The following is a 26,905-nucleotide window of genomic DNA, read 5'->3' as shown; positions in this document are numbered from 1 at the left end:
TTTGGGTAGTTGTCACCAGATGCTGCCTTAACATCCACTTGGTAGAACAGCCACTTTCAACTAGGGTTCCATGGAACTGTAATAATCCTCCAGAGGTTGTTAGGGGTTCCTTGAGCTGTGGCTTGTTGACCTTCCATCTAATGGTGCTGGTATAATTCCATGTCCAATGCCACTTGTCAGATTTTTTTTTTAGCTGTCCGCAAGGGTGCATTTTGACCTCCACTGTAAGGAGGACATTCATCCCACTGACCACTGTTGTAAGAGGCATTTTTTTCATTGACCATCAATGTAAGAGGCATTCATTCCAATGACCCCTGATAAATTATGGGTTCCCTGAGACCTTAAAATTATTTGAAGGGTTCTTCTAGGGTGAAAAAGTTGACAGACTGTAGAACTTGGAGAATGTGTAAACAGAAGCCCACGTGGTGGCCTTGCCAATTTGAGAAACAGATGCTGGATGCTGTAAAGCCCCTCATGCATCTAGCAGAGTGCGCCTTGACAAATAAGTGTGGAACGTAATCCGTGAGATCATAAGTTAAAATATTGGACTGCCTGAGCAACTTAGAAATGGTGGAATGAGCAGCTGGTTCCCACCTGCAGGGGCCATTAGACTGATTCACTTCTTGTCATTCCTTTCAAATGGAAGCCGTGGGGCTATTAGACTGATTCACTTCTTGTCATTCCTTTCATGGAAGAATGATGTTCTGGCTGAGGTGAAAATACAGTAGGCAGCAAGGAAGTTCTTGGCCTGAACACCACCTTGTCCTTGTGGAAGACCAGTTATGGTCCTATACAGGATAGGTCTGCCATCTAGACAATTGCCTCACAGAGGTGATGGCAACAAGAAACATGAGGTAGGTGAAAGTGGGCAGGAGAATATCTGGTAGGTTCAAAGGACAGTTTTTGAGGAGCTTAGAGAACCAAATGAAGATCCCAGGGAGTCAATGGTGAATGCAGAGGGGGAGATATATGGGGACACCCCATAAGAAGGTCTTGAAGAAAAAATTGTAGCTAGCAAATAGATTAGACCTGTCTCCATAGTGTGGTGAGAAGGCTCCTATAGGAGTTCCCAAAATTCCTATATCCCTGCTCTTGGTAATGGCTCACTGGTTCCCAATGATGTTGCGCGGATGGTGGCATCCCTGGCAATACCCTAAAGTTTTAGATTTGGTAAGGGTATTCTCTACTGAAGGGACTTCCTAGTAGACTGAAGCAGACCCTCCAATATTGTACTGATTTGGCGATATTTGGACCCGTGTCTTAGCATGGCCTGTGTTAGTATGTCTAGAACAGAAGCAGGTAAGCATTATATTGTGCATGAACTATTGAGGTGTCTACAACTGGTTTGGCTGAAATTCCTTTTTTTTTTCATTATAAAGAATCCCCCCTCTCTCTCTCTCTTCCTACAGGCGTTCCAACCGAGTCCAGCATTGCCGCATCCACTCCAGGCAGGAAGCCGGCACCACCAAGTTCTACCTGACTGACAACCTGGTATTCGACAGTCTATATGGCCTCATCAGCCATTACCGGGAGGTGCCACTGCGCTGCAATGAGTTCGAGATGCGCCTGACGGACCCAGTGCCCCAGCCCAACGCCCATGAGAGTAAAGAGTACGCTGTGTCCTGCAACCTTTCTGGAGAGTTTTCGAGAGTATAGGGCAGGCCAGGGGTGGGCAACTGTGGCCCTCCAGCTGTTGTAGAACTACAAGTCCCATGAGGCATTGCAAAACTGACAGTTACAAGCATGACTCCCAAAGGCAGAGGCATGATGGGACTTGTAGTTCACCAACAGCTGGAAGGCCACAGTTGCCCACCCCTGGGGCAGGCCAATCCTAGGGTCTTGAGGTTCAAGGAGCTTCTACTAACCCTGCACTCTACAGCACGCTATCCCAGCACCTTGTGGCTCTGTAGCATGGCCCCTGATGCCCATTTTGGGTAAACCTGTGTCTCATTTCTTTCCTTGAGGCGGGATGGAACGTGGTGTATAGATACTGTGTATAGAGCCAGAAAGAGAACTTAAAGGGTCTGCAGTTCTGGGCTCCACCTATCAGCCATTTTGTGAAAGCCTGCATCTCATTGCTATGAGTTTTTCCTCCCTTGGGGAGCGCCAACCTTTCCTGGGCCCCAACACACAGTACCAACACATGCCTAATGGAAAATCAAGCCCTGCTGGCAAAACAGTTGAGTTGGAGAACCTATGTTGAGACATAATGGGGTTGATTTGCAAAGACTGGAACACTCTGGTGCAGCTGTGCACGGCAGCCAATCAGCTTCTACCTTCAGCTTGTTCAATAAAACCTGGAAGCTGATTGGTTCCTGCGCAAAGCTGCACCAGATTTTGCACCCTCCAGTTTTGGTAAATAACCTCCCCAAGGTGTCCATGTAGTCTTGTAGAGTCACCAGGGCTGTCTTTATAAATCTTTGGGGCCCCATGCATTCTACCTTACAGGGCCCCTCCTATTAACCTCATTGTATAACACACTAAAAGGCCATTATATTTCGAGGCACTGACCCAATGGGGCCTGGGCCTGGTAAAGGAGTACTGCCTATAGCTACATATAGGTGGCCCTGAGTGTTACATTTGGTCCATCTGGGATTTCTGTGTTTTAAAGTAGAGCTAGAACAGGGAACAATGAAACCGGTACTGAGTCCAGCACACCTCCAAATTGGGGCTTTAGAGTGTTACTAAACCCTGGACCCTGCATTCACTATATCTGCTCCCCCCCGGACCCCGCATTCACTATATCTGCTCCCCCCTGGACCCCGCATTCACTATATCCGCTCTCCACGGACCCCGCATTCACTATATCCGCTCTCCCTGGACCCCGCATTCACTATATCCGCTCTCCACGGACCCCGCATTCACTATATCCGCTCTCCACTACCCCGCATTCACTAGATCCGCTCTCCCCGGACCCCACATTCACTCTATCCGCTCTCCACGGACCCCGCATTCACTATATCCGCTCTCCCCGGCCCCCGCATTCACTATATCCGGTCTCCCCGGACCCCGCATTCACTATATCCGCTCTCCACGGACCCCGCATTCACTAGATCCGCTCTCCCCGGACCCCGCATTCACTATATCTGATCTCCCCGGACCCCGCATTCACTATATCCGCTCTCCCCGGACCCCGCATTCACTATATCCGCTCTCCCCGGACCCCGCATTCACTATATCGGCTCTCCCCGGACCCCGCATTCACTATATCCGCTCTCCCCGGGCCCCGCATTCACTATATCCGCTCTCCCCGGACCCCGCATTTACTATGTCCGCTCTCCCCGGACCCCGCATTCACTATATCCGCTCTCCCCGGACCCCGCATTCACTATATCCGCTCTCCCCGAACCCCGCATTTACTATGTCCGCTCTCCCCGGACCCCGCATTCACTATATCTGCTCTCCCTGGACCCCGCATTCACTGTATCCGCTCTCCCCGGACCCCGCATTCACTATATCCGCTCTCCCCGGACCCTGCATTCACTATATCCGCTCTCCCCGGACCCCGCATTCACTATATCCGCTCTCCACAGACTCCACATTCACTATATCCACTCTCTCACAGTACACAGAACATGGAAATGCAATTATTTTAGTAAATATAAACTGCTAAATCCCTTTGCTCATCAGCAGTATATAGCACTCTTGTGACTTCTATCCGTGTCCAGCTGAGCACTGGTTAATGCTTGTAGGAGGAGTTTTCATTCTGCTCTGATTGTCCTGTGAGGCTGCATAGCCCCTGACCTCTCTGTCTGGACAGTGCTGATCACATGCACTCTCCTGAAGATAAAAAACCCTCTATATCAATATACACTAAACTGAGCATGTGCAGAGTGACTCCTAGACCTCTGTACTATCGTCAGATGGATTGGGGACAGTAGAAGAAGGGAAGGATCAGAGAAGACAGGATCAAACAGCCTTTTTACACAATGCTGTGGATTAACCCCTTAGGTCCCACAGTGAGTATCACAAGCATGCTTTACTGCATCTACAGACTGATTGTGCTGTTGGGGGTTTAGGAACACTTTAAGCTCAGATGACCAAGTGTGAGACCCTCATGCCAAAACAATGAATGGATCCAGAGGTAGGCAGATGAAGTCGTGCAGATCCACCTACCTTGAGATCAGGGGCGGACTGACAACTCATGGGGCCCCCAGGCAATAGGGGATCATGGGGCCCCTGTGTCCTCGCCCACACCCAAAAAAGCCTATGAAAAATCCAATGAAAGGTACCAGGGGCATCTTATGGGGCCCCCTATTGACCCCGGGCCCTCGGGCAGTGCCCGAGTGCTCGAATGGTCAGTCCGCCACTGCTTGAGATCATCATATGTCATGTTCTTCCTCCTTACTTTTCTTTGTCCCCATCAGGTGGTACCACACCAGCCTCACCCGCCTGCAGGCAGAGCACATGTTGATGCGGGTCCCTCGTGACGGGGCCTTCCTGGTGCGCAAGAGGAGTGAATCAAATTCTTATGCGATTTCCTTCAGGTGAGAATAGGATTGGGAGAGTGAAGAGGGGGTACAGAGGGTTCTACAAGGGGTGCTCCTCGGTCCGTCATCTGTAAATGTTCTGAGATTTATCATTCATTAGTAAGTTCTTGAAAGAATAAGACAGTTATGGATATTGGACATTCCACGCGCATCTAAAAAAGAGTAATCAATGTACAAAGAAAAGATTTCCCAGCACACCTACTTGGACAGGGGGGGGGGGGGGGGGCTGCGAACGTGGTATACTTGGACAGAGGGTTGTCGGTGGATGTGGTATACTTGGACAGAGGGGTGGCAGTGGACGTGGTATACATGGATAGAGGGGGGGCTGTGGATGTGGTAGACTTGGACAGAGGGGTGGTGGTGGACGTGGTAGACTTGGACAGAGGGTTGGCGGTGGATGTGGTATACTTGGACAGAGGGGTGGCAGTGGACGTGGTATACATGGATAGAGGGGGGGCTGTGGATGTGGTAGACTTGGACAGAGGGGTGGTGGTGGATGTGGTAGACTTGGACAGAGGGGTGGGTGTGGTATACCCCAAGTGTCAGTGTTATTATTGGGGTACCCCAAGGTTTAGTGTTGGGACCCTTATTTTTTTATATTTTTATAAACGATATCGGGACGGGGAATAAAAATAGCATTTCAGTCTTTGCAGATAACACCAAGCTGTGCCGTGAAATAACGTATTAGGAGAGGTATAGACTCCAGAGAGAGAGATATCATCCCCCCCTCCCCCAGTACAAATCATTAGTAAGACCTCATCTGGAATATGCAGTTCAGTTTTGGAGGAGATCAGCTATGAGGAAAGATTAGAGGAACTGAATTTATTCTCTACTGAGAAGAGGAGATAAAGGGGGGATATGATCTCCATGTATAATACATAAGGGGGGATATGATCTCCATGTATAATACATAAGGGGGGATATGATCTCCATGTATAATACATAAGGGGGGATATGATCTCCATGTATAATACATAAGGGGGGATATGATCTCCATGTATAATACATAAGGGGGGATATGATCTCCATGTATAATACATAAGGGGGATATGATCTCCATGTATAATACATAAGGGGGGATATGATCTCCATGTATAATACATAAGGGGGATATGATCTCCATGTATAATACATAAGGGGGGATATGATCTCCATGTATAATACATAAGGGGGGATGTGATCTCCATGTATAATACATAAGGGGGGATATGATCACCATGTATAATACATAAGGGGGATATGATCTCCATGTATAATACATAAGGGGGGGATATGATCACCATGTATAATACATAAGGGGGATATGATCTCCATGTATAATATATAAGGGGGGATATGATCTCCATGTATAATATATAAGGGGGGATATGATCTCCATGTATAATACATAAGGGGGGATATGATCACCATGTATAATACATAAGGGGGGGATATGATCACCATGTATAATACATAAGGGGGGATATGATCTCCATGTATAATATATAAGGGGGGATATGATCTCCATGTATAATACATAAGGGGGGATATGATCTCCATGTATAATACATAAGGGGGGATATGATCTCCATGTATAATACATAAGGGGGGATATGATCACCATGTATAATACATAAGGGGGGGGATATGATCTCCATGTATAATACATAAGGGGGGATATGATCTCCATGTATAATACATAAGGGGGGGATATGATCTCCATGTATAATACATAAGGGGGGATATGATCTCCATGTATAATATATAAGGGGGGATATGATCTCCATGTATAATACATAAGGGGGGATATGATCTCCATGTATAATACATAAGGGGGGATATGATCACCATGTATAATACATAAGGGGGATATGATCACCATGTATAATACATAAGGGGGGATATGATCTCCATGTATAATACATAAGGGGGATATGATCTCCATGTATAATACATAAGGGGGGATATGATCACCATGTATAATACATAAGGGGGATATGATCACCATGTATAATACATAAGGGGGGGATATGATCTCCATGTATAATACATAAGGGGGGATATGATCTCCATGTATAATACATAAGGGGGGGATATAATCTCCATGTACAATACATCAGTGGTCCATATAGACCTTGATGTAGTCACCCTGAGGTCATCACAGAGGACAAGGGGGCGCTCTTTACGTCTGGAGTGTTTTTTTACATTCTTTTCTTTTGTCTTTTCTTCAGCCAGACTATATGTGTGTGTATATATATATATATATATATATATATATATACACACATGCATACACACATATATATACAGTTTTGCTCAATAGTTCTCCTCCCCTGACAGAAATTTTTGATATTGAAAATCTGACCGATCATGCCAAAAAATGCTCTTTTATTGAAGGATGATGGTCATATGAAGCCATTTATTATCACATAGTTGTTTGGCTCCTTTTGAAATCATAATGATAACAGAAATCCCCCCAATGGCCCAGATCAGAAGTCTCCGCCCCCTGGATCAGAAGTCTCCGCCTCCCCCAGAATGTTCGGCCTTGGTACAGACACACAAGGTGACACATAAAGGGTACAATGGTAATTAAAAGGTTGATTTCCCACATCTGTGGATTTTTAAATTGCAATTAGTGTCAGTGTGTAAATAGTCAGTGAGTTTGTTAGCTCTCACGTGGAAGCACTGAGCCATGGGGAGCAGAAAAGAACTGTCAAAAGACCTGCATAACAAGATAATGTAACTTTATAAAGATGGAAAATGATCTAAAAAGATTTCCAAAGCCTTGAATATGCCAGTCAGTACTATTCCATCACTTATTAAGAAGTGGAAAATTTGGGGATCTCTTGATACCAAGTCAATGTCAAGTAGACCAAGAAAGATGGCAGCCACAACTGCCAGAAGAATTATTCGGGATACAAAGAAAAAAACCCACAGGTAACCTCGGGAGAAATACAGGCTGCTTTGGAAAAAGCTGGTGTGTGTTTTTTTTTCTTCCAAGGAGCACAATATAATATTTGAACAAAAATGAGCTGCATGGCTGAGTTGCCATAAAGAAGACTTTACTGAGCCAATGCCAGAAAAAAAGCCTGGTTACAATATGCCCAACAACACCTTGACATGCCTCACCGGGCTTTTCTGTGGAAATGGCACAGTAAAGGCTTCCAATGTAGAACAAATAGTTATGGAGTTGTGTTATAGATGCCTGCCTTGTTTTCTCACAGGGCGGAGGGAAAGATTAAACACTGCCGCATCCAGCAGGAAGGGCGTCTCTTCATGCTGGGAAGCTCAGCTGAGTTTGAGAGCCTGGTGGACCTTGTTAGCTATTATGAGAAGCACCCTTTGTACCGCAAGATGAAACTTCGCTACCCTATTAATGAGGAAGCTCTGGAGAAGATGGGCACAACGGTGAGTTAGCGGCTAAATCCCTCCACCCCATTCCCAATGATAAGTCTTTCTCCTGGATTTGTATTCACACTCTATGGCCAAACGTTGGTGGACGTCCAACCATACCTACTGTATTGGTAACCTGCTTGTTGGATCTCAGATTTCAAAACCATGGACATTAATATTGAATTGGCCCCTTTGCAGTTATAACATCCTCCACTCTTTCCACAGTCGTGGATCTGTGGGAATTAGTGCCCATTTATGAGGTCGGGTATTGATGTAGGACAAGTTTTGGCTCAGTTGGCATTTCATTTTATCCCAAATCTGTTCAGTAGGGTTGAGGTCAGGGCTCTATGGAGGACACTTGTGTTCCTCCACACCAAACTGGTCAAACCGTGCCTTTACGGAGCTGGCTTTGTTGGCCTGAACCCAATGAATGAAAAGAGTGTTAACATACGTTTGGCTATATAGTGTGCTTTCCGATGCAGGTCCTATACCAACGAACAATTCCTTTGACCAGAAATATGTCTTTGTTTTCAGGAACTAGACTATGGTGCCCTCTATGAAGTTCGGACTCCGCACCACTATGTGGAAGCCAACAAAATGCCGACATCTCGGGTAAGATGACGGGACGGTACAGTCTGAGCTTTGTCTCCAAGGGCCACGTCACAGATATTAAATTTCTAGAGTTAAAAGGTCGCTATAATTGGACATAGAAGCCATTCATACCTGGTGCTCCTAGTCTGGGGGGAAAAATACTTTTGATATAGAAGAAGGCACATTCAGATGGTGTCATGGGATCTAGTACATTTTCAATGCTTATTGGCCGTTCAGAATGGTCACTGGTGGGTTTCATTCACCTGCTTCTATGATGGAGACTCAATGACAAGACCTCCCCAGTAGCTTCTGTGTCCCACAGGCGGACTGACCATTTGGAAACTCGGGCACTGCCCGAGGGCCTAGGGTCAGTAGGGGGCCCCATGAGATGCCCCTGGTACCTTTTTCATAGGCTTTTTTGAGTTTGGGCAAGCACACAGGGGCCCCATGATCCCCTACATGCTCGGGGGCCCCATGAGTTGTCAGTCCGCCCCTGCTGTGTCCCCACCCTTTAATCCTCTATTCTCAACCAGGGTTCCTCTGAAGGTTCCTAGGGGTCAATTGAGCTGTGACTGATTGACCTCTTTAATGGTGCCACACATTCACCAAAACACTGATGATCTTCTTGGCGGTCTGTAAAAGGAACTGTAAGAGGGGCATTTTTTTCCACCCCACCAAATAAATTTGTTTTAGCAGGTGTTCCACTACATTTTGAAACCTCTCAATTTTTTTCAAGGGTTCCACTGAAGGTTCCTAGGGGTCAATTGAGCTGTGACTGATTGACCTCTTTAATGGTGCCAGAAATTCACCGCAACACTGATGGTCTTCTTGGCTGTCTGTAAAAGGGGCGTTCTTACCACCACTGTAAGCGGGGCATTTTTTTTCCACCCCCCAAATTAAATTGGTTTTAGCAGGCGTTCCCCAACATTTTGAAACCTGAATTTTATTCAAGGGTTCCTCTGAAATAAAAAGGTCGAGAACGGTTGCTCTAATGTAATGATATATATTTACAAACATATGTAAAATTATATGTTAAAATGTCTATGTTAAGAAAAATCTGAAGATATTTTAAAAAATATATATTTTTAAAAACATGTTTCATATATTTTGTAATATATAAATAATGCATTTCAACATGCAGGAGAGATATATATATATATATATATATATATGTGTGTGTATATATTTATTTTATATATATATATATATATATATATATATATATATAAATATACAGTGGGGATTGAAAGTTTGGGCACCCCAGCTAAAAATTTGCAGACGCCATTTTTTTGTTTTGTGTTATTTTGAAAGTGTAAATGATGGAAATAAAATCTAACTTTTGTTGACATATTATAAGAATGTCTAATCTGTAATTTGATGCCTTTTGGAGATTTTTCCATCTTTCCTTGGCTTCTTTATGCACATTAATACAAATTTTTAGCTGGGGTGCCCAAACTTTCGATCCCCACTGTATATATATATATATATATATATATATATATATATATATATGTGTGTGTATATAAAAATCTATTAAATATATAAAATATTAAACCACCACATTAATATTTTATAGAATATTATTTTGATATTTTCTGCAATTAGTTCAATATATATATATGTAATTTTTTCTTTTTTATTGCTGTTACCGATAAAGACTTACACAGAGCCTGCTGTGTTCTCGGCACTTTACTAAAGGGAACTTTCAGCACTTTTCGCAGAAGCGTCGTCCAGTAAATGTGGCCATACCGGTGTTTGTGTGTGATAGGGTGAAGGCCACACATTGTCAGACGTTTTTTCTCAGACCTCAATCACTTCCCTTCTAGATTGTGATCACTCTGCTCTCTCCTGCCTGTATCTCTGCAGGGTATGGTGAAGGCTCTCTACGACTACAAGGCCCAGCGGGAGGACGAGCTCTCCTTCTGTAAGCAAGCCATCATACACAACGTAGACAAGCAAGATGGAGGCTGGTGAGTTTGGACCCGGTGGTGGTATCTGCCTGTTCTAAAGGGTTTCTTGTTTTTTTTTGAGTAGCATTTCCTAAAACCCAACGCCAATGGAGAGAGTGGGGGGAGAAGGGTAAAACATTTCCAAAGGGAGGGGTACTTGAAGGACAGCCCATAAAACCCTAAAGGGGAACTGCTGCAAACACTGGAGCACAGGAGGTCTTCCAGCTGGGATTTAAACAAATTCCGGAGGCTACAGGCGCTACGTGCGCCCTATGAGAGCCAGCATCTGCCACTGAGCCAATCACAGGCAGTCCTGATCATGTGATCACTATATCAGCTATGCAGGTTGGTCCCTTGCAAGTCTCCTGGTCATGGCGTGCATCTTTTTGCAATTTATCAAGATCTGTTCTAAAGGTATCAATTGTCGTACGATCCCTCTGATGTTAGCCAACAGTGTTGATGTTGTGCTGACTGAAAAATATATTTAAATATATTGTAAAAATATTCTTCCCAAATATATTGACATAGATTTGAAATACTACAATTTTGGCCGTCTTCAATATATTTCAAAATATATTTTAATAAATTTATATTCGATTTTATATATATATATATATATATATATATATATATAAATATACGGAATACAGCCAGACATACGGCATATTTGAAAATGTATTTTTAAAAATATTTTTAATATATTTTATAATAAAAATGCTATTTTATAATAGCATTTTTATTATAAAATATATGGAAAATCTTTTTAAAAATACATTTTCAAATATACCGTATGCCTGGCTGTATTCCGTATATTCCAAAATACATATATATATAAAATCCAATGGTGCCACCAATAATTTTGAAAAACGGTCGTTTTTTCACAAATTTTCCAGCATGTCCGATAATCGAAATAGGGAGCAACCAGAAAAATTGGCCGGTGCCATGGCCCCACTAACAGAGTGAAAATCAGCTGATTTCGTTCTTAGGTCCGATTTTCGAACTAAAAATCGTTCGGAAATCATAATGTCCCCTTGTTGTTCCTGCACACAACATGATCGCAGTATTTACTATCAGTAATGTCTTCCCTGTCCTCCCTCTGATTGGTTGCAGGTGGCGTGGGGATTATGGCGGGAAGAAGCAGCTTTGGTTCCCAGCGAACTACGTGGAGGAGATAAGCAGCACGCCGAGCGCAGAACAGGAGGATTCGGTACGGAGCGCCACGCCCCCAACTGATCATGTGATACACGCAACACTCTCCTGTATACCACTGCAGGAACATCTCGCTGTATTTGGGAACAGCATCCATGTCATTGTATCTGAGTGCTAAAGGAAAAGTCCACCATCCCTGTGCTGAGTTCCCGGGTCTGTACGCCCACTGTGCCATTATGAGGGGTTCCGTCCATCCCAGTGCTGAGTTCCTGGGTTGAGACCCTGCGTTCACTATATCCGCTCTCCTCGGACCCCGCATTCACTATATCCGCTCTCCCCGGACCCCGCATTCACTATATCCGCTCTCCCCGGACCCCGCATTCACTATATCCGCTCTCCCCGAACCCCGCATTCACTATATCCGCTCTCCCCGGACTCCGCATTCACTATATCCGCTCTCCCCGGACCCTGCATTCACTATATCCGCTCTCCCCAGACCCCGCATTCACTATATCCGCTCTCCCCGGACCCCGCATTCACTATATCCGCCTTCCCCGGACCCCGCATTCACTATATCCGCTCTCCCCGGACCCCGCATTCACTATATCCGCTCTCCCCGGACCCCGCATTCACTATATCCGCTCTCCCCGGACCCCGCATTCACTATATCCGCTCTCCCCGGACCCCGCATTCACTATATCCGCTCTCCCCGGACCCCGCATTCACTATATCCGCTCTCCCCGGACCCCGCATTCACTATATCCGCTCTCCCCGGACCCCGCATTCACTATATCCGTTCTCCCCGGACCCCGCATTCACTATATCTGGTCTCCCCGGACCCCGCATTCACTATATCCGCTCTCCCCGGACCCTGCATTCACTATATCCGCTCTCCCCGGACCCCGCATTCACTATATCCGCTCTCCCCGGACCCCGCATTCACTATATCCGCTCTCCCCGGACCCCTGCATTCACTATATCCGCTCTCCCCGGACCCCGCAGTCACTATATCCGCTCTCCCCGGACCCCGCATTTACTATATCAGCTCTCCCCGAGCCCCGCATTCACTATATCCGCTCTTCCCGGACCCCGCATTCACCATATTCGCTCTCCCCGGACCCCGCATTCACTATATCCGCTCTCCCTGGACCCCGCATTCACTATATCCGCTCTCCCCGGACCCCGCATTCACTATATCCCCTCTCCCTGGACCCCGCATTCACTATATCCGCTCTCCCTGGACCCCGCATTCACTATATCCACTCTCCCCGGACCCCGCATTCACTATATCCACTAGGAGGGAGACACTGGAAGAAGGGGAGGATCAGAGAACACAGGATCAAACAGCAGTTTTACACAATGCAGAGGATTAACCCCTTAGGTTCCACAGTGAGTATAACAAGCATGTGTTACTGCATCTACAGACTGATCTACATCACTTCCATGGATTCACCCAGGAAATACTGATATGTACGTTGAGCAGTAGAAGTCTACTTTAAGAATAGTCTGACTCCGCCTCTTTCTCCGCCTCCCATAACCACTGTTTGTTCCCTCCGTCTTTCAGACGCTGTTCTTCGGTCAATCTGCAGAGAACAGCCCCCTGGGAAACTTCCTGAAAGGGTTCATAGACGTGCCGTCCTGTCATATCGGTGAGTACCCCCCGTCCTGTTATATCGGTGAGTACCCCCCGTCCTGTCATGTCGGTGACTACCCCCCCCCATCCTGTCATATCGGTGAGTACCCCCCGTCCTATCATATCGGTGAGTACCCCCCGTCCTGTCATATCGGTGAGTACCCCCCGTCCTGTTTAATGTGAAAGGAAAAACTATTTTTTTTTTTTCGTTTCGGATGGTGGAGAGGGATTAGAACCCTTGTCAGGATTTTATTGCTGCCTGTGCCCCCATTGGGGGGAGGGGGGGGGGAAGGGGGTTTCACCCCTCTATTTGTCCTGTCTACTATTACCATCCCACATTTTGGGTTGTCCCCAGAACAGGAGTAGAGGGGAAATCTTCCAATGAGGACACTAGTACAGGAATTCCCTCATGGAAGAAAAATATATTTTAAATATATTGTAAAATTATTTTTCCCAAAGATATCGACATGTATTTGAAAAACTACAATTTTGGCGTTATTCAATATATTTCAATGTGTGTGTATATATATACATGCATTCATGGGGTCTCACTGCACCCAAACTGTCACTTGATAGGGCAGTATTGATTTTGGCAGTATTATATATCTCTATCTCCTGCATGTTGAAATGCATTTTTTATATATTACAAAATATATGAAAACATTTTTAAAAAATATATATTTTTTAACTATATTCTTCAGATTTTTTTTTAACATATAAAAAAGTAATTTTAACATATAACATAAATGCATTCCAAAAATGTATATTAAATGTATTTTTAAAAATATTTTTCATATATTTTGTAATATAAAAATATTTCTATATATATATATATATATATATATATATGTATATATACAGTGGGGATGGAAAGTTTGGGCACCCCAGCTAAACATTTGTATTAATGTGCATAAAGAAGCCAAGGAAAGATGGAAAAATCTCCGAAAGGCATCAAATTACAGATTAAACATTCTTATAATATGTCAACAAAAGTTAGATTTTATTTCCATCATTTACACTTTCAAAATAACAGAAAACAAAAAAATGGCGTCTGCAAAAGTTTGGGCCCCCTGCAGAGTTAATATCTTGTACTGCCCCCTTTGGCAAGTATCACAGCTTGTAAACGCTTTTTGTAGCCAGCCAAGAGTCTTTCAATTCTTGTTTGAGGTATCTTTGCCCATTCTTCCTTACAGAGGTCTTCCAGTTCTTTGAGATTTCTGGGCTGTCTGTCACGCACGGCTCTTTTAAGGTCTATCCATAGATTTTCAATTATGTTGAGGTCAGGAGATTGTGAAGGCCATGGCAAAACCTTCAGTTTACGCCTCCTGATGTAATCCCCCGTGGATTTCGAGGTGTGTTTAGGATCATTATCCATTTGTAGAAGCCATCCTCTCTTTAACTTCAGCTTTTTCACAGATGGCATCAAGTTACCATCCAAAATTTGCTGAAATTTTATTGAATCCATTTTTCCTTCTACTCGTGAGATGTTCCCTGTGCCACTGGCTGCAACACAACCCCAAAGCATGATTGATCCAACCCCATGCTTCACAGTTGGACAGAGGTTCTTTTCATTAAATTCTGTGCCCCTTCTTCTCCAAACGTACCTTTGCTCATTCCGGCCAAAAAGTTCATTTTTAACCTCATCGGTCCACAGAACTTGTTTCCAAAATGCATCAGGTTTGTCTATATGTTCATTTGCAAAGTTCAAACGATGATTTTTGTGGTGAGGACGTAGAAGAGGTTTTCTTCTGATGACTCTTCCATGAAGACCATATTTGTACAAGTATCTCTTTATAGTGGAATAGTGTACCACAACTCCAGTGTCTGCCAGGTCTTTCTGGAGGGATCGTGCAGTCAAACGTGGGTTTTGAATTCTTTTTCTCACAATCCTGCGAGCTGTTCTGTCTGATATTTTCTTGGTCTTCCAGATCTTGCTTTAACTTCCACTGTTCCTGATGACTGCCATTTCTTAATTACATTCCGAACAGAGGATATTGACATCTGAAAATGCTTTGCTATCTTCTTATAGCCTTCTCCAGCTTTGTGAGCGTCAACTATTTTCAGTTTCAGTTTTCTAGACAACTGCTTAGAAGAACCCATGGTGCTGATTGTTGGGGCAAGGTCAGATGAGTCTGGGCATTTAAAACCTTTGAGATTGACATCACCTGGTCTTCCCAGACGATGATTGAGAACAATCCATGACACCGGCAGGTCTCAGCTTGGCAAAGGGGGCAGTGCATGCTATAAATTCTGCAGGGTGCCCAAACTTTTGCAGACGCCATTTTTTTGTTTTCTGTTATTTTGAAAGTGTAAATGATGGAAATAAAATCTAACTTTTGTTGACATATTATAAGAATGTCTAATCTGTAATTTGATGCCTTTTGGAGATTTTTCCATCTTTCCTTGGCTTCTTTATGCACATTAATACAAATTTTTAGCTGGGGTGCCCAAACTTTCGATCACCACTGTATATATATATATATATATATATATATATTTTGAAATATATTGAATACGGCCAGACATACAGTATATTTGAAAATGTATTTGTACGTGTGTATGTGTATATATATATATATATATATATATATATATATACACACACACAAACACACACTGAAATATATATAATATGTCTAAAATTGTAGCATTTCAAATATATGTTAATATATTTGGGAAGAATATATTTAAAATATATTTTTCTTCCATGTGGGTAAAAGCCCACTTAGAGGGGGCAGGAAAGTGTTTAAAGAATACCTTACTTTGGCGCTTACACCCGCCATGAGGATGCAACTGTTTTCTGATGGTTTTTTTTTTAAATTAAACCCTGCCCCCTTCTTCTCCCACAGTCCTATCTAAAGAAGGCCGAGGCCCCAAACCTCACGTGTTCACCATCCACTCCCAGCAGATGTCACACCCCTCTCAGGCCCTGGACGTGGCCGCCGACACACTAGAAGAGCTCAACGACTGGATAGCGAAGATCCGAGAGGCCACCCAGAACGCGGACGCCAGGGTGAGTCCACACATGCAATACTCCTGATGAACACCAGGGGAGCTGCAAAATGATGTTATGAAAGGGCTCCCCCTATTGGTGGTGGAAAGAGTTCTTTAACCGATTGCTGTCCGGAGCAATTTATACATTTTCTCACTTTTTTTTTTGCTAGAAAGTTACTTGAAATCCTAGAAACACTGTGCGAGTGGTGCGGCTGCAGGTATTTGGGTGGGTCCTGTGTTCCTCTGTGCGGGTGGTGCGGCTGGAGGTATTTGGGCGGGTCCTGTGTTCCTCTGTGCGGGTGGTGCTGCTGCAGGTATTTGGGCGGGTCCTGTGTTCCTCTGTACGGGCGGTGCGGCTGCAGGTATTTGGGCGGGTCCTGTGTTCCTCTGTGAGGGTGGTGCGGCTGCAGGTATTTGGGTGGGTTCTGTGTTCCTCGGTGCGGGTGGTGCGGCTGCAGTAATTTGGGCGGGTCCATGCGTTCCTCTGTGTGGGTGGTGCGGCTGCAGTTATGTGGGCGGGTCCTGCGTTCCTCTGTGCGGGTGGTGCGGCTGCAGTTATTTGGGCGGGTCCTGCGTTCCTCTGTGCGGGTGGTGCGGCTGCAGTTATGTGGGCGGGTCCTGCGTTCCTCTGTGTGGGGGGTGCGGCTGCAGGTATTTGGGTGGGTCCTGTGTTCTTCTGTGGGGGTGGTGCGGCTGCAGGTATTTGGGCGGGTCCTGTGTTCCTCTGTGCGGGTGGTGCGGCTGCAGGTATTTGGGTGGGTCCTGTGTTCCTCTGTGTGGGGGGTGCGGCTGCAGGTATTTGGGCGGGTCCTGTGTTCCTCTGTGCGGGTGGTACGGCTGCAGGTATTTGGGCGGGTCCTGTGTTCCTCTGTGCGGGTGGTACGGCTGCAGGTATTTGGGCCGGTCCTGTGTTCCTCTGTGCGGGTGGTGCGGCTGCAGGTATTTGGGCGAGTCCCGCGTTCCTCTGTGCGGGTGGTGCGGCTGCAGGTATTTGGGTGGGTCCTGTGTTCCTCTGTGTGGGGGGTGCGACTGCAGGTATTTGGGCGGGTCCTGTGTTCCTCTGTGTGGGGGGTGCGGCTGCAGGTATTTTGGCAGGTCCAGCGTTCCTCCATGCGGGAGATGCGGCTGCAGGTATATGGGCGGGTCCTGTGTTCTTCTGTGCGGGTGGTGCGGCTGCAGGTATATGGGCGGGTCCTGTGTTCCTCTGTGCGGGTGGTGCAGCTGCAGGTATTTGGCGGGTCCTGTGTTCCTCTGTGCGGGTGGTGCGGCTGCAGGTATTTGGGCGGGTCCTGTGTTCTTCTGTGCGGGTGGTGCGGCTGCAGGTATTTGGCGGGTCCTGTGTTCCTCTGTGCGGGTGGTGCGGCTGCAGGTATTTGGGCGGGTCCTGTGTTCCTCTGTGTGGGGGGTGCGGCTGCAGGTATTTGGCGGGTCCTGTGTTCCTCTGTGCGGGTGGTGCGGCTGCAGGTATTTGGGCGGGTCCTGTGTTCCTCTGTGTGGGGGGTGCGGCTGCAGGTATTTGGGCGGGTCCTGTGTTCCTCTGTGCGGGTGGTGCGGCTGCAGGTATTTGGGCGGGTCCTGTGTTCCTCTGTGCGGGTGGTGCAGTTTCAAGTATTTGGGCGGGTCCCGCGTTCCTTGGTGCGGAGGGTGCGGCTGCAGGTATTTGGGTGGGTCCCGCGTTCCTCGGTGCGGGGGGTGCAGCTGCAGGTATTTGAGCGGGTCGCGCGTTCCTCCATGTGGGGGGTGCGGCTGCAGGTATATGGGCGGATCCCGTGTTCCTCCATGTGGGGGGTGCGGCTGCAGGTATGTGGGCGGGGTGAACATGTCCTATAGGAAACCATACTAAATGGACTGTAGTGCGTTTTCTGCAATTGGTGTGAACGGAGCCTATATCCAGCCATACACGTGTAGATTTTTGTTCACGAATATTTGTTTGATTTTCTCATAGTCAAATTGATATTTGTTTTCGACCGCAGTGACAGGAAAATTCGAAGGGGCGGGAAGTAAAACTTTTCTCGATCAGACGAATTTTCGGCTGGTGGATGTGGTGATCGTTCAGAAATGACATTCGTTTCAAACTCAAATGTTAAAAGCAAGACAATTTCCGAACAACTTTCACCGAATGTTTAAAGAATTTTCGGACGACTTTTCTTAGGAATATTTTCGTCCGAAAATCTACACGTGTATGGCCGGCTTTCGAGTAAATGACCGCCCTATGCGTCTCTCTGTGTTCCCAGATGCAGGAGGGGAAGATAATGGAGAGGAGGAAGAAGATCGCGCTGGAGCTTTCAGAGCTGGTCGTCTATTGCCGCCCCGTGCCTTTCGATGAAGAAAGTAAGTCGTTGGTTTCTGCGCATATATTCATCAACTGCGAAAAAACGGCCGCCCTTCCCGGCTGGCTACAGATAGAACATTTCTCCTAAATATAGATGCAGCCACTACGACAGATTGCCTACAGTTGTTTCAGTCTCATTAGGGTTCATCAATGCAAGATTTAGAAAATGTGACTTTTGCAGAGTAGAGATTGGATCAGGGGGTATCCTGTACAGGGGGGGCCCAAGATGCTGGGTGAATCATATGTGCCCATATGGAAGAGAAATATAACATGTGCCAGAGATTTCTGTAGGTCTTTAGCTGACACTCTGGGATTCTTCTTTACCTCATGCAGCATTCTGCGCTGTACTCTTGCAGTCATTTTTACAGGACGACCACGCCCAGGGAGAGTAGCAACAGTGCTAAACTTTCTCCATTTGTAGACAGTCTGTCTTACCGTGGACACATGAACATCAAGGCTCAAGGAGATACTTTTGTAACCCTTTCCAGCTTCATGCAAGTCAACAATTCTTGATGGTAGGTCTTCTGAGAGCTCTTTTCTGCGAGGCATGGTTCACATCAGACAGTGCTTCTTGAAACCAGTAAACCCAAAACAGGTGTGTTTTTTAAGGGCAGGACAGCTGTCAGCAACACATCCAATATCATCACACTGATTGGAGTCAAGGTTGGCTCACTCCTGGCTCCAATTAGCTCTGGGAGAAGTCATTAAGCTAGGGCCTCACATACTTTTTCCTCCCTGCACTGTGAATGTTTACATGTTATGTGCAATGAAACCATGGCAACATCTAATGTTTGTGTAGTATTATGTTCAGCAGACTGTGTTCTTCTATTGTGACTTAGATGACGTTCAGAGCACATTTTATGCCCAATTCATGCAAAACTCCACGTAATCCCAAGGGGTTCACATACTTTTTCTTGCAACTGTATTTAGAAAACAAAATTATACATATTTCAATATATTGGCCTACGCAAATATATTTTAATGTGTATTCCAAAAATGGAAATTAAAATATATTTTCCAAAGGGATATATTTAAAAATATATTTTTCAAAATATATTTTCCAGATTATTTTTTGAACATCTAAAAAAATGCATTTAAACTTAAGATTTTTAAATATACTTGTAAATGCATTCCAAATGATACTGGGATATATATTTGCAGCGTGTGTTCTGAATATATTTTTTATAATATGTTTAGAAACAATTGAGTACTGTCCGTAATACTTTTTTTTATTTGCACTAACATACAATTTTGAGGACAAGGTTTCGGGGAATGTCCCCTTCTTCAAGGTCCAAGCGGTACTATACAAATCACAAAGTTTTAGCAGAATGTTAGAAGAGATGAAAAAAAAAAAGGCTAGAGATAAGACACAGCAAAAGCAAAGGGGCGGAGGGACAAAAAAAAATATCCCTTGAGAAGAAGTCGGAGGTCGGAAGAAGAGAGTCAAGCTTGAGAGTCATAAAACTGTTGGATAATGAGTGAGGAATCCCATGTCCAAATTCAGGCCGTTATCTCTTGTGTCAAATAGAATTATCATTCTTAGTTCAAAAGCATTTTTTTCCTGAATGGATTTGAAATTTCCTTTTAAGAACGAAAATATTGAGGTCTCCCATTGTGTGGTCCTCCATAGTGAGGTCTCCCATTGTGTGCTCCTCCATAGTGAGGTCTCCCATTGTGTGCTCCTCCATAGTGAGGTCTCCCATTGTGTGGTCCTCCATAGTGAGGTCTCCCATTGTGTGCTCCTCCATAGTGAGGTCTCCCATTGTGTGCTCCTCCATAGTGAGGTCTCCCATTGTGTGCTCCTCCATAGTGAGGTCTCTCATTGTGTGCTCCTCCATAGTGAGGTCTCCTATTGTGTGGTCCTCCATAGTGAGGTCTCCCATTGTGTGCTCCTCCATAGTGAGGTCTCCCATTGTGTGCTCCTCCATAGTTAGGTCTCCCATTGTGTGGTCCTCCATAGTGAGGTCTCCCATTGTGTGGTCCTCCATAGTGAGGTCTCCCATTGTGTGGTCCTCCATAGTGAGGTCTCCCATTGTGTGGTCCTCCATAGTGAGGTCTCCCATTGTGTGCTCCTCCATATTGAGGTCTCCCATTGTGTGGTCCTCCATAGTGAGGTCTCCCATTGTGTGCTCCTCCATAGTGAGGTCTCCCATTGTGTGCTCCTCCATAGTGAGGTCTCCCATTGTGTGCTCCTCCATAGTGAGGTCTCCCATTGTGTTCTCCTCGATAGTGAGGTCTCCCATTGTGTGCTCCTCGATAGTGAGGTCTCCCATTGTGTGCTCCTCCATAGTGAGGTCTCCCATTGTGTGGTCCTCCATAGTGAGGTCTCCCATTGTGTGCTCCTCCATAGTGAGGTCTCCCATTGTGTGGTCCTCCATAGTGAGGTCTCCCATTGTGTGCTCCTCCATAGTGAGGTCTCCCATTGTGTGCTCCTCCATAGTGAGGTCTCCCATTGTGTGGTCCTCCATAGTGAGGTCTCCCATTGTGTGCTCCTCCATAGTGAGGTCTCCCATTGTGTGGTCTGGTTGGACATGGGATTCCTCAATCATTATCCAACAGTTGTATGACTATCAGCTCAAGCTTGACTCCCTTCTTCCGACTTCTTCTCAAGGGATATTTTTTTTTTTGTCACGAGTGTTTTTGCATGACATCACAGATTATTATATTATTTGAAAGATAATGCACTATATTCAGTTTACATTTTTTTGAGGTATCTTGGATTGAAGTGGCGAATTGGATACTTATCACATTTGGAAGATTGAATAGTGTTAACATTTTGTGGACTTTGAATTGTGGACATTTCTTCGGATTTATTTTGGAAATTTGGGGTAGAATTTGAGTTTTGGGGAAGGATTGCGGAAAAGGTTTATGACATTTGTACTTTCAAGGGTGAAAGATTTACTTTTCTTTGGGGATACACAGAGATTTTGATTTGATTGTCCTCAAAATTGTATGTTAGTGCAAATAAAAAAAAGTATCACGGACAGTACTCAATTGTTTCTGTCGCAAATGCACTAATACGGCTACAATCACCTCAAGCTAATAATATATTCACAAATATATATTTTTTAAATATATTCTTCAGATTTTTTTTAACATATAAAAAAGTCATTGTAACATATATTTTTATTTTTACATCTATTTGTAAATGCATTCCAAACATGTAGATTTGTATTTTTCATATATTTTGTAATATATAAAAAAATGCATTTCAACAGGCAGGCTATATATATATATATTTATTTTTTTATATATTGAATACGGCAAAAATTGTAGTATTTAAAATATATGTTCGTATATTTGGGAAGAATATTTTTAAAATATATTTTTCTTCCATGTGGGCATGCAGGGGATTGGTACCAGTGATTGCCCCCCCCCCCCACACCCATCACCCTCCCTGTACACCATAAGTTTCCACCCCCTGTGTGCCCCCCACCCCTGCAATGCTGTCAGCTTCTCTCCTCTCCTTCCCTGGACAGTGGGGTGGAAGGGTCTGGTAAATATGTCATATTTACCAGCCCCTTTCTTTTCTGAATGAACACAATGAGGGATCGGCTCCAATCACTCGCTGTGTCTATTCGTAACTTGAAGCATAGTAAACATTTTTTTTTGGGGGGGGGGCTGTCAGGTCGGCTGTATGGGGCCCTGTGTTTCTAACAGCAGCCCTGGATAGGATATCCAACCACGGTAGAATGAAGGAGTTACGATTGGCAGGATCAAATGTACATTTTTTGTGTGTTTAATGTGTTCTGTTCCCCATACACGGGGTGGAAGGATAGCTATGTGGTTGGAATGCCCCCCCCCCCCTTTACAGCCATCAGACAAGGTAGCTATCAAGGAGAGGACGGCTGTGATAGCTGGCTGCTGGCTGCTGGCAGGGAGAACACAGAGGGAGGGGGCGTGTCAACCTCCTTGCTAGCTGTATTGTTGGACGGTTGTGGGAGGGGCACCCTGTCCAATCATATACGAGACAGTATCAAAAAGTTTCCATCTTCCTGTGTTTTTTGGAGGGCTAGCTACGAGGTGGTATCAAAAATTCTAGTTTTGTAACACGCCAACAGATGGCAGCACAAGGCTTGCCTGCACAGTCACAGGGATTGCCAACCTTCAAAAGTCAGTGTGCCAAAAGACATCGTCCTGTGTACATCGGGAGCTGTGCAACTGGTGCTATTCTGACCACGTACGTTGCCATGTCTGCCATTTCATCACGGACAGCAAGTTAGAACAAAGAGCAAATGTGAAATTCTGCGTGAAACCGGGCGAATCAGCCACAGAGACATTTGACGCGATTGGGCAAGTTTTCGGCGATGCTGAAATGAGACGTTCGAGGTGCGCTGAGTGGCACTCTCGCTTCAACAGTGGGAGAACATCACTGGAAGACGACGAGAGATCAGAAGACCTTCAAGGAGCACAACCCCCGAAAATGTCGAAACCATTCGGCAACTTGTACATGATGATTGTCGGAGAACCATCCACCACATGGCCACCATTCTCGGAACAGTCCAGGCGATCCTCACGTGTGATTAAAACATGCACCATGTTGCTGCCACGTTCGTCCCCAGGCTGCTGATCCAGGAGCAGCGGGAACACCATGTCGAAGTCTGCCGAGAACTCCAAGGATGGACCCATCCTTCACGTCAAGGATCAATACTGGTGACAAAACTTGGGTTTACAGGTTACACACAGAATTTCACGTTGGCTCTTTTTTCTAACTTGCTGTCCACGATAAAATAGCAGACGTGGTAACACACGTGGTCAGAATACAGATAAATGTCATTAACCACTTCCTGTCCAGCCCATGTACATAAACAGCCGGACGGGAGCAGTCCAGGGGCGGGTGGCCATTTATAAACGGCCTTCCTGCCCCTTGCTTGTGCGCTCTCCCTGGGAGCGCGCAGCACCGCGATCCGGTGCCTGCTGTGTCCTCTGGACACAGCAGAACACCATTCGTTGTACGGGACCTCTGTGTGAGGTCCCGATCACATGAAGAGTAGTAAGCAAGATGTCACTTCTGACATCATTGCTTACTACGTGTGAAATCTGTGAATGATCACACAGATCACATGGTACAGGGCTATTCACAACAGCCTTGTACCATGTGACAAGCTGTGACCAATCACAGCTCACACAGTATTTCTCAATGGCTGCAGGAATGCAGCCAGAGAGAAGGAGAAATGATTGCTTTTACAGCCTTTATGGGTGTAAAAGCAATCAGTGTAAAAAAAAAAAAAAAAATCTTCATCACCCCCCACAAGTAGTACAGTGTCACCATGGTGACACTACTGCTAGGGTGACAGTATGTAAAAAAAAAACAAACAAATAATATAAAAAAATAAAATAAAGATGTAAAAAAAAAATTTTTTTTAATTAGAATTTTTGGTTATAAACTAATTTGGGTTATTTTTTTTTTAACTAAAAAGATAACTGAATACATTTTGGCCAAGATTTATGAAGAAAGATTATTTATTTGCAAAATTTTATAAGAAAAACAATTTTTTTCAAAATTTTTGGACTGTTTATTTATATAGCAAGAAAAATAAAAATCCCACCAAAATAAATTTTTATCTGTATCTAAAAAATTCATATGGGTACAATGTTGCATGACCACACAATTGTCATTCAAAGTGTGATAAAGCTGAAAATTGGCCTGGACTGGAAGGGGGGGGGGGTTGGGAAGTGTCCGGACCGGAAGGAGGTGAAAGTGTCCGGACCGGAAGGGGGGGAAGTGTCCGGACTGGAAGGGGGTGGAAGTGTCCGGACTGGAAGTGGGTGAAAGTGTCCGGACTGGAAGGGGGTGAAAGTGTCCGGACTGGAAGGGGGGGAAAGTGTCCGGACTGGAAGGGGGTGAAAGTGTCCGGACTGGAAGGGGGGGAAAGTGTCCGAGCTGGAAGGGGGGAAAGTGTCCGGACTGGAAGGGGGGAAAGTGTCTGGACTGGAAGGGGGGAAAGTGTCTGGACTGGAAGGGGGGAAAGTGTCCGGACTGGAAGGGGGGTTAGCGTCCGGACTGGAAGGGGGTGAAAGCGTCCGGACTGGAAGGGGGGAAAGCGTCCGGACTGGAAGGGGGGGAAAGTGTCCGGACTGGAAGGGGGGAAAGTGTCCGGACTGGAAGGGGGGGAAAGTGTCCGGACTGGAAGGGGGGAAAGTGTTCGGACTGGAAGGGGGTGAAAGTGTCTGGACTGGAAGGGGGGGAAAGCGTCCGGACTGGAAGGGGGGAAAGTGTCCGGAGTGGAAGGAGGGAAAGTGTTCGGACTGGAAGGGGGGGGGGAGTGTCCGGACTGGAAGGGGGGGAAAGTGTCCGGACTGGAAGGGGGTGAAAGCATCCCGACTGGAAGCGGGGGAAAAGCGTCCGGACTGGAAGGGGGGGAAAGCATCCGGACTGGAAGGGGGGGGGGGAAAGTGTCCGGACTGGAAGGAGGGAAAGTGTTCGGACTGGAAGGGGGGGGGGGAGTGTCCGGACTGGAAGGGGGGGAAAGCGTCCGGACTGGAAGGGGGTGAAAGCATCCCGACTGGAAGCGGGGGAAAAGCGTCCGGACTGGAAGGGGGGGAAAGCATCCGGACTGGAAGGGGGGGGGGAAGTGTCCGGACTGGAAGGGGGTGAAAGTGTCCGGACTGGAAGCGGGTGAAAGTGTCCGGACTGGAAGGGGGTGAAAGTGTCCGGACAGGAAGGGGGGGAAAGCATCCGGACTGAAAGGGGGGGGGGGGAAGCGTCCGGACTGAAAGGGGGGGGGAAAGCGTCCGGACTGAAAGGGGGGGGGAAAGCGTCCAGACATGAAGTGGTTAAATATCACCTTAATCAGCCACAGAACTCGTGTCATTATTATGTGTTCGGGTTTGAAGGGACGAGGTGGCCACCCTAGTGTAGCTCCAGGCATGAACATTTCTGGTAGTTCAGGTTCAAAGTTTTACCTTTTGTGAATTTTTGTTTCTCATGGTGTGACTCCCACTTCCTGAAATCTTATCACCGTTCTCGTAAATCTCACGGAGATGAAGGAATACATTACCTGTGTGGGGGCTCTGGGTCTTTCCTACACGTGTCACCTGGGAGGTATCCGGCTCCACTGTGAGGTCACAGCTCTGTAGACAGGAGGGCCTTCCTCACTGTCTATAATGAACATTCCCCTCACAGCTGTAAATATCGCCCCTGGGAGGATCGGAAGTATGGACACTTCCAGCGCTTCCTCCTGGATCATGTTTCGGGACCCATTCTTGTCATTGTCACGTATATCTCTCACAGGTAGAAAACAAAGGCAGGTGTAATATGCACAGCTCTCTGGAGATGGAGGCTCTGCTCAGAACTGGCGCTATAAGAATACTAAAAATGATATATTGTATCTTTTGAATCTTCAATATATTCAAAGTGGATCTAAAGCCAAGCGCCAAAATCTGATCTAAGCTTCATTATGTTCATGCAGACTGTCTCAACCTTTTTACCCCAGAGGATAATAATTTTGAGGTCTTAGAGAACCTGCTAAAATTGATTCTTTGTGGTCCAATGGGTAAAAAAACTTACATTTGTGGTCAGTAGGAAGAATGCCTCCCCTTACATTGGTGGCCAGTAGGAAGAATGCCTCCCCTTACATTGGTGGCCAGTAGGAAGAATGTCTCCCCTTACTTTGGCGGCCAGTAGGAAGAATGTATCTCTTTACGTTGGTGGCCAGTAGGAAGAATGCTTCCCCTTACATTGGTGGCCAGTAGGAACAATGTCCCCCTTACATTGGTGGCCAGTAGGAAGAATGCCTCCCCTTACATTGGTGGCCAGTAGGAAGAATGCCTCCCCTTACATTGGTGGCCAGTAGGAAGAATGCCTCCCCTTACATTGGTGGCCAGTAGGAAGAATGCCTCCCCTTACATTGGTGGCCAGTAGGAAGAATGCCTCCCCTTACATTGGTGGCCAGTAGGAAGAATGCCTCCCCTTACATTGGTGGCCAGTAGGAAGAATGCCTCCCCTTACATTGGCGGCCAGTAGGAAGAATGTCCCCTTTACATTGGTGGCCAGTAGGAAGAAGGCTTCCCCTTACATTGGTGATCAGTAGGAAGAATGCCTCCCCTTACATTGGTGGTCAGTAGGAAGAATGCCTCCCCTTACATTGGTGATCAGTAGGAAGAATGCGACCCCTTACGTTGGTGGACAGTAGGAACAATGCCCCCCTTACATTGGTGGCTAGAAGAAGAATGCTTACCCTTACATTGGTGGCCCATAGGAAGAATGCCTGCCCCCTTAGATTGGTATCCAGTAGGAACAATACCACCCCTACAGCTAAAATAGATCATTGCTGTCATCCTTCTTGCATGGCCAAGCTATTTTGTCCCTGGAACTATGCAGGCATCATCAAATGGGAGGTCAATCAGTAACCTTGGTAACCTCTTGAGGGATCTTAGGATTCTACGGAACACT

The 26,905-nt window shown here is 45.8% G+C and overlaps 1 protein-coding gene across 2 annotated transcripts in view; it reads left to right on the top strand.

Moving 5' to 3' along the window:
- Positions 1-26,905, top strand: part of LOC149436174 (1-phosphatidylinositol 4,5-bisphosphate phosphodiesterase gamma-1-like) — a 145,160-nt gene that overhangs the window by 91,710 nt on the left and 26,545 nt on the right. For both annotated transcript variants that reach the window (XR_016308326.1, XM_089661932.1), the window contains exons 17-25: positions 1,410-1,610; positions 4,368-4,487; positions 7,694-7,877; positions 8,397-8,474; positions 10,320-10,423; positions 11,513-11,609; positions 13,116-13,200; positions 16,034-16,197; positions 18,413-18,509. Coding sequence is in view for 1 of the 2 variants with exons in the window: in XM_089661932.1 (XP_089518058.1) it covers positions 1,410-1,610; positions 4,368-4,487; positions 7,694-7,877; positions 8,397-8,474; positions 10,320-10,423; positions 11,513-11,609; positions 13,116-13,200; positions 16,034-16,197; positions 18,413-18,509 (1,130 nt within the window). In the remaining variant the exon portion in view is untranslated. The remainder of the gene's footprint in view (positions 1-1,409; positions 1,611-4,367; positions 4,488-7,693; positions 7,878-8,396; positions 8,475-10,319; positions 10,424-11,512; positions 11,610-13,115; positions 13,201-16,033; positions 16,198-18,412; positions 18,510-26,905) is intronic.

This window comes from Staurois parvus, unplaced genomic scaffold, assembly GCF_062004578.1.
Source record: "Staurois parvus isolate SC_StPar_1 unplaced genomic scaffold, SC_StPar_1.0 ptg001410l, whole genome shotgun sequence".
NCBI classification, from domain to species: Eukaryota; Metazoa; Chordata; class Amphibia; order Anura; family Ranidae; genus Staurois; species Staurois parvus.
Note: the sequence above shows the minus strand (reverse complement) of the source record. Positions and strands in the feature narration are given on the sequence as shown.